This window comes from Cajanus cajan, chromosome 5 (genome assembly GCF_000230855.2).
Source record: "Cajanus cajan strain Asha chromosome 5, NIPB_CcT2T_4, whole genome shotgun sequence".
Classification (NCBI taxonomy): Eukaryota; Viridiplantae; Streptophyta; class Magnoliopsida; order Fabales; family Fabaceae; genus Cajanus; species Cajanus cajan.
In genome coordinates, this window is record NC_138521.1 from 8,520,862 (window position 1) to 8,530,158 (window position 9,297).

A 9,297-nucleotide genomic window follows, 5' to 3' on the forward strand; every position below is an offset into this window, starting at 1 on the left:
GTGCTAGATAACTTCTTTTCTTTATTTCTTTATTTATTAATTTTTGACTAGCTAGTAGCATATATTTTAAGAAAAATGATTACTGAAAACTTCTCAAGACGCGTGAAGAGAAAGAAAAAGAAAAAGAAAAGTATATAAGATTTAATTGGTGATATAATATCCTAAAAATACAAAAGAAATATAGAAAGCATCAAAACAACGTAAAATTTATGAGTATATATCATTATTGTGTATTTTAACCCTTCAGTTCAAAGAAAGCATAGAGCCAGATTGAAGGCATAGCAACACTTATTCTATTTTATTTTTTATTTTTTCTTATTTTAAGTCTCAAGTTTAGGACAGGTGTATTTGTGCTCAAAGCCAATCCAACAAAAAATCATCATTTCAATTTAAAAGAAGTCCTTATTAGACCCACTCGTCACGTGTAATAAACAAGAATGCATACATAGTTAATTAAAACCGACACATACACTTTTATTTTTCCGGAACATTCAGTTCACAAGACACTAACTCATTGTTTGTTTCAATGAAAGAAAGAGAAAAGAAAATATATAAAAATTAAACGAGATAGGAAAGAAATGTTTTTTATTTTTTATTTGAAAGAGGAGAGTTATTCTTCCAGTTTTTTATTTTTATTTTTTTAACATGAATAAATAGATAAATAATATTTTTTAGTTAAGAAAAATAATACAATAAAATGTTTAATTTTTTTCTCTTAAATGTCATTTTTAATTTATATAAATTCAATATTATTTATTTATTTCTCCTGGTTCACCCTCCAATTTATTCAAACAAGTAAAAACAAATAATAAACTTAAGGGTGTGTAAAAAAATTCAACTCTCACACTAATAATGGTATTTATATTATGTAAATTTAACACATGCTTACCTTTTCAAGATACCAACCCACAGAATTGTAATACTTAATGTGGAGCTTGAGGTTGAGTTTGAAACAAGAAATACTCGATTAAAGCTCTATCCTAGTTTCCTTGCTCTCCACTCTTCATTATATATGCTAACAGCTTCATATATAACCAAAACACTATGGAAATGAAAAACGTTAGCATTCACTGCCTTCTTTTTTATATCTCTCTTTTCCTTTTCTTCTTTTCAATTTTCTCCTCTTTCTCGTTACACATGAATTATTAAACATATCACTGTTTGTTTGACTAATGATATATCAACACCTCAATATTATAAAAACCCATTTCATCTTTGATTTCTTTTTAAAATTCCGAAATCTTTTCATAAACTTTGGTCCTTTAAAGTATGATATTAATTAATCTTTGACTTGGAATCGAATGCAAATTCTCCATCAGAAAATTAATAATTATTCTTTCTATTACATCTATGACTTGACTAATAAATTCTGTTCCGGTTTAGTTTTTATTTTATTTTTTATTTTATTTTTTTTAAGTAAAAGATATACACGTAAAAATTACTCCAAAATAATTTGTAAGCGTCTCTTGTGATCTTATCCTTATAAGTTTTCCTAATTAATTTAAAACTAACCGTACAAACTATCTTATTACCCCAATTACAATATATATATATATATTGTAATTACAATATGTTGATATTTTATTTCGTGTGTATTTGGATTACCATTTGCGGGACACCAAATTAAAGTTCACGCATTTGAATGTACTAGGTGAAAAAGTATATCAATGGGTAAAAAAAAAAAAACGTGAGTTTTGTTCAACTCACATTTTGTAAGCACATCCTTCTGCATTCACGCGTTAAATAATCTCAATATTCTCTTTCTCTTGTCCTTTTATGATTGCACCTCGTTTTGGGATTTTGGGGATGGTTCAAACTATATATATATACGGTCTAAAGCATATCACAAAAGCACATGCTATTCTTAGATCCAAAAGGATGTCACACAAAGCCTTGAGTTCAACCCTTATCTTTCTCTTCTTCTCTTCCTTGGTGCTCTCTTCTCCGCCAGAGGATCCAATAAAGTGCTCCTCAAACAACACAACATGCACCATCACAAACTCCTATGGCGCCTTCCCCGACCGAAGCATCTGCAACGCATCTCAGGTGTTGTACCCGACAACGGAGCAAGAGCTCGTGTCAGTGGTTGCATCAGCAACAAGAAACAAAACAAAGATGAAAGTGGCCACGCGTTTCTCCCACAGCATCCCCAAGTTGGTGTGTCCTGAAGGCCAAAACGGGTTGCTTATAAGCACCAAGTACCTGAACCAAGTGCTGAGCATTGATGTGGAAGCAAGGACAATGAGAGTGGAGAGTGGTGTCACATTGAAGCAACTCATTGGTGAGGCTGCTAGGGTAGGGTTGGCCTTGCCATATGCACCATATTGGTGGGGTTTGACCATTGGGGGGCTCATGGGAACCGGTGCTCATGGAAGCACTTTGTGGGGGAAGGGTAGTTCTGTCCATGATTATGTGGTGGAGATTAGGATTGTTAGGCCTTCAGGTCCTCAAGATGGATATGCCAAGGTTGAGACACTCAATGAACAAAATGAAGATCTCAATGCAGCTAAAGTGTCACTTGGTGTGCTAGGAGTTATTTCACAGGTATGCTTTCTCTTTTATTTGCCTCCTACCTTTTTCAACATCTTATTTTATTATATCTTCTATCTTTGATATTTTTTCTCCAAAAAAAAAAATTAAATTATATTTCTGACTCAACTTTACTAAATCAATTTTATAAAATTAATTTAAGTTTAATCTTATTTTTTAAAATATTATTAAAATTATTATAAATTTATAAGATCAAGTCAAATTCAATTCACAAAATATTATTAAAATTATCATAAATTTATAAGATCAAGTCAAATTCAACTCATAAAATAGTATCAAAATTATCGCAGATTTATAAGGCTTAGTTAAGTTCTATTCAGTTAGCTTTAATTTATGTGCAAATATTAAGTGAAATATAATTAGTTTTACGTAAATATGTATTTGACCGGTTCCTTAACCAAACTTTTCTTGAGAAGGGTGTGCTTAACATTCTTCTAAATGTTGCCATAGAAAAAAGGGTAGCTAGATTTTCACCCAAAACTTCTGGTTGAAGTTTAGAACAATGGAGAGAAGTCAGCAGCACACTATAAATGCAGCAGTTTTCTGTCATTTAACATAGTCATGATTGAGGAAATCCTAGTGATAATTATGACATTGACTTATAAAATACCATCTTTATAATTTATACAGCAAATACATGTAACACTAATAAATGAATTAGGTACCATCACTATCGATAGATAAATGTAACATGTAGATGAGAGAAAAAGAAAATTTGTCACACGAAATTCATCTATGAATATATTTTTAATAAAAACATCATATTAAACTTATTTGATATACAATTGATTTAATCTATTTTTATTATTGATATTTTAAGTAGGAGTGGGTATGAGATGAGTCGTAAAAGTTTCATTTTTGTGGCTACTTAACATGGGAGTTTTGTTAAGAGTCATTTTCTTCTATTAGAATAGAATAGGATTGGAATAATTCAACCTATTAACCTATTATATCTTCTACTATAGAATTGGGTTAATTCAATCTATTAACCTATTATATCAATTTTAATATTTTGTATGATTAAATTGTAAAATAAATATATATTATACAAAATATTATCTATTAAATAAGTTTGCTAGCAATATATATTTGTTCAAAAAAGTTTAGACTTGTTAAAAGAAATATAGGACATTGGCTCATGGTTAAGCCAAATTAAAATATAAAACGTTCAACGTGTCTAATTTTTAGATCCAAAACTTAAAATAATATCCTTATACTCAGTCGGGTTGGAGAGATGGTCCACTATTTTTTTTTTCTCTATTCTCTCATTTTTCTCATCTTCCAAACAACTAAAGCATTTATTTTCTCTAACTTACATGAATTCTTCCTCTCATACTTATTTTTTCTTAAAATTTCATGAAACAAACAATGGGCTAAATAAGTTTTGTTTTTAAAACTTAAATAAGTTTTTTTTTTAAATTACAAGAATAAAAAATTATTATTTTTTATTTAGAGCACCAAAATAAATTTATTCCAAATTTGAGAGATTAAAAATATATTTAAAAAATAAACTTATCAATTAACTTAATGAAATTTTAATATTATGTTAATTTAAGAAGTGAGTGTTATTTGAATTAGTTTATTTTTAAAGAGAAGACTTCATAGTGTTTTAAATAAAATAATTTAAAAAATAAATATGAACCAAACTATCCAGCTCGCCGTTCAGTGGTAGGCAAGGACGGAGCCAAGGGGGGACCTACGGGTGCCACGGCCCCCCCAACAATTTTAATTTTTTTTTATATACATATATATTACTATATGGCACCCTCTATTTTTAATATAAACTCATATTTTTAATATAAACTCATATGTATATTACTATATGGCACCCCCTATATGGCACCCCCAGTATTGAAATCCTGGCTCCGTCCCTGGTGGTAGGGGTTGATCTACGCTTAAGCAAGGTCAGAGGTTCGAATCCCACCCTTTGAGGTGCCTCCAATGTAGCGAGGAGATTAGTCACTGCTGTCGGCTGTGGATACTTCAGGGACGAACAAAAAAAAAAAAAACTATCCAGCTCGCCTAGAATCAGAATTTGAATTTTTGTAACGTTCTGTCCTAGAAACAGGCATAAGCTGAACCCATCATCTATGGGTCAAGTAACTTGTTAATTTCTTCTTAATTTCATCAATAACGTGTTTGTGCCAACCACTAGAAGACAATGGGGATCAACTTTGTCAAATTGGAGATCTACATAGGCTAATAACAAAATATTCTGAATCACTTTTGTGCCTCTGATTCATTTGTTCCATTAGGTAGCAAATAAATCAAAATTTTGAAGCATATAAAATAGTCTTACATATTGTGGACAAAGATGTCTGAGATCATCCTTTTTTAAATTGGCCACCGCATATCTTTTATGTCGTGGTGTAGTCAGCTACCATCAATAAATTCCAGGTGCGCAACTAAAAGATAACAAGAACAATGCAATAACCCATCACTGAATCAGATAATAATTATATACAATCAACTTCGATTCAATTCAGTACTACTTCATATTTTTTCAAATTTAAATTCAAATCTTTGACATTAGTTTGGTGGGAACTTACCCCTATCTATTGATAAATATGTAAAATGTCTTAATTATATTTTGTATATTTTGAGTTTTATATATTGTGAGAATAAATTATAAAATTTGAAAGTTAATTGAGAAACAAATATCTCGAATTACGAATAATAAAGGTGATTTTGTAATCATTGCATATAAGGGTTATCAAGAATGTAGATAAACGCGTGAACCCAACCATAGTAATAAACTAAGATTCAAAGAATGCTTGTGATATGTCAAATTGTTAGTTGGACCAATGTGACTTTCCACTGTTCATCAGGATCTGTTATACTTATTGGTTACTGTCTAAACCCTAGACTATGTGTTTTCTACTTCCTGGGTCTGTGGAGCACTATGCTTGCTAATTTAAAATAATAATAATAATAATAATAATAATAATAATAATAATAATAATAATAATAAATACTTATTTTTCTCAACATTTTTTACACAAATTTAGGAACATACTGTTTATACAAGGATTTTTGAAAAGTTATATCCTAATTTAGATACTATTAATTTTGTGAATGTGTGTGAACTCTTGTTAAAAGTAGGTAACTTGACGGCTTTATTATTTTCACACGGTTATACTAATATGTTAATTTGCAAATTTTCAAAATCACACAAAATATTTATGTGCGTTACAAGAGATATATAAATAAATTTAATATATATAAATATAAATTTATTTGACATATAATTATACACTAATTTTTAATGTTGATTTTTGAATAAAATTCAACATATATTTTTAGTGATATGTATTATCCAATCGTAAAGCATGTGTCTATGATAATTATTTATTTATTTATTATTATTGTGATGTAAAATGTGAGAAGGGTTGACAAGGATATATAAGTTGCCAGCCAAAAACACGCATCTACCTTTACAATGGGGGATACTTGAGTTATCGTAGACTCCAGCTAATAATATAATTTTTAACACGATAAAACAAAAACTTTCAAACATAAAATTTATAGTTCCACTATAAAATATTGAAGTTCGCGCTTGGTTGAAAGTGCATTCGTTTTTTAAGACTTGGGTAACGTGGCAAGCGTTGGCATGAAAAGTTACAAGACTTTCATATCAAGTACCTATATTTTACAAAGAAAAAGTACAAGTAGTAATTTATCTCTAAATTCTTGTAATCTTCCCTTTATAACTTTTTTAACACGACCCATTTTCACGCATGGCCAGATGGTGGAGAAAGAAAAGTATGGAATTGAAGTAAAGGTTTTTTGATATGGTTAGTGATTTATTTTTCAGATTACTCTGAAACTAGAACCTCTCTTCAAGCGATCCATCACGTACGTGGCAAAAGATGATTCAGATTTGGGAGACGAAGTGGGTGGTTTTGGACATGCACACGAGTTTGCGGATATAACGTGGTACCCAAGTCAACGAAAAGCTGTATATCGCGTTGACGATCGTGTCCCAATTAACACATCGGGCAATGGTCTCTATGACTTTCTCCCATTTCGTCCCACTCCTTCAGTTGCATTAGCTCTCATAAGAACCACAGGTTTGCCTTCATCTAAATTTTATAACCTTAATACATTAATTAACTATGTACTACTATTCTTTTTAACCATAGTTTTGCAGACTAGATTGGATCGGTATGACTGAAAATAGGTCTAGTTTAGTTTGTTAGTTTAAAGAAAGAGGTGTATTTTATAATTAATGCAAACCGGTGTAGAAAATAGTATTGTTGAAAAAACATTTTAATTTTTTTTAAGTTTATTTAAAATATTTTTACGACAAATAAAAATATTTAACAAGAATTACAAATTGGAATAAAATATTTTCATTTATTTTTAATATTTTTTTAATAAATTTATAATTTAGTCATTTATATCAATTTACAATTTTATATTATATTGATTTGATACTTATTTATTTTATATATAAACTTGTTATTATAAATGATCATAGTTATATTTTTTTAAAATTTATACTTAAATATTATATCTAAACTTTTACATATACTTTTTGAATGCTAAAAACCTATAAATTGATGTTTTATTTTAATTTTTAATATAATAAAATCATGGTATTATATTTATTTAGTATTATTTAATTTTTATTAATGTTTTATCAATATTAGTTTGACAATAATTAATCAGGTTAAATCATTAAATTTTGAATTTGTCCGTTTAATAATTGGTCTAATTTTTAAAATATTAATTTTTATTTCTCAAAATAAATTATTTTCTTCTAAGGATGTTGCTAACATTTTTGTTTTTGGTTTAATGGGCGGCAGAGGATGTTCAAGAGTCCACTAATGATGCCAATGGAAAGTGCATCAGTTCAAAGACCACAACGAATACCCTCCTCAACGCAGCTTATGGAATTACCAACAATGGTACTATTCAAGTCCAAATTTAGTAGTAACTATTTATACTTTAACATAAACGATGATATGTCTCAAAGATAATAACAACTAATGAATAATTTGTTTTATTGAAGAGTAACTTTTATTAATGAAACAATATTTTAATATTAAGTATATTTGTTTTACATTTGGTACTTGCAGGAATAATCTTCACAGGATACCCTGTAATTGGATTTCAGAATCGCCTTCAGGCATCTGGGTCATGTTTGGATAGTCTTCAAGATGGAAGGCTTTCAGCATGTGCCTGGGATTCAAGGGTGAAGGGAGAGTTTTTCCACCAAACCACATTCAGCATTAGGTTGTCCCTTGTGAAGAATTTCATTGAAGATGTGCAAAAGCTAGTTCAATTGGAGCCTAAGGGATTGTGTGGCTTAGAGCTTTACAATGGAATCCTCATGCGTTATGTCAAGGCTTCAAGTGCATACTTGGGGAAGCAAGAGGATGCTCTAGACTTTGACATCACCTATTACCGTAGCAAGGACCCTATGACCCCTAGGCTTTATGAGGACATTATTGAAGAGATTGAACAACTTGGGATTTTCAAATATGGAGGGCTACCTCATTGGGGTAAGAATAGGAACTTGGCGTTTGAAGGAGTCATCAAGAAGTACTTAAATGCACAGAAATTTTTTAGGGTTAAAGAGAGATATGATTCACAAGGACTTTTCTCAAGTACTTGGACAGACCAAGTGCTTGGGCTAAAGGATGGTCTCACAATAGTGAAGGATGGATGTGCCTTAGAAGGTTTGTGCATTTGCTCACAGGATAGTCATTGCAATCCTAGCAAAGGTTACTATTGTAGACCAGGCAAAATTTACAAGGAAGCAAGGGTTTGTACTCATTTGAAATCCAAATGAGACCATACTTTATCGAAAGGCCATTCATACTGTGTGATAACTTACATGTTTATAGATATGTAGGATTTACATCTTACAAGTAATTAAAATAAAAATTGTGTATTTTTTTTTGTGAAGTAAAATAAAATTGTGTTGATCACAAAGTTGGAAGGTTATAAGTATTTTTTTATTAGTAAAAATGTTATAACTTATTAAACTATTACAAAGTTATGTGAAATGATTATATGTAGGGATGACAATGGGGCGGGTCGGGTACGGGTTTCATGATACCCGTCTCTGTCCTCGCGAGTTAAACTCATCTCCGTCCCCGTCCCCGTACCCGTCGGGTATGTGATTTTCATCCCCATCCCCGTCCCCGTCGGGTATCGGGTATACCCGTACCCGTACCCGTACCCGTCAATTTTTTTATTTTTTATTTTTTTTATAAAAAATATGATATTTTTAAATTATTTTTTTATTATATTATAATTATAATTAAGTTATTTTTCTATATCATTTTATAATAAATAATCACACATAAAAAAATATTAATTTTTTTTAATATAATTAAATTAAAAGTGGGTATTAAATTAAAAATATAAACGGAGACGGGTACGGGTACGGGGCGGGTAAGTACATATATACCCGTACCCCGTACTCGTACCCGATTTAAAGTACCCGTACCTGGTCAAACCGGGTATTCCCCGTCAAAGTCGGGACGGGTTCGAGTATTACCCGCGGGTACGATATATTTGCCATCCCTAATTATATGGCATGCATATATAGGAATTGATTTAAAAATATTTAAGTTAGAGAGTAAATTAAGAATATTTTATACCTATAGAGATAAAATAACAAAACAAGTAAGGTGTTGATGGCTCACGTAGGACCGTTAAAAAACAGCGACATGATGATAAAGACTAGAGAATAACATTTTTTTTTTTACTTATATAAATTGAAGTTAATCCTAA

The 9,297-nt window shown here is 30.2% G+C and overlaps 1 protein-coding gene across 1 annotated transcript; it reads left to right on the plus strand.

Annotated features, from left to right (window-relative positions):
* Positions 1-1,736: 1,736 nt before the first annotated feature.
* LOC109806109 (putative L-gulonolactone oxidase 4) lies at positions 1,737-8,449 on the plus strand. Its single transcript, XM_020368474.3, has 4 exons — positions 1,737-2,544; positions 6,365-6,620; positions 7,359-7,460; positions 7,632-8,449. The coding sequence occupies exons 1-4, from the start codon at positions 1,777-1,779 to the stop codon at positions 8,345-8,347; spliced, it is 1,842 nt and encodes a 613-aa protein (XP_020224063.1). The 5' UTR covers positions 1,737-1,776; the 3' UTR covers positions 8,348-8,449.
* Positions 8,450-9,297: the final 848 nt, after the last annotated feature.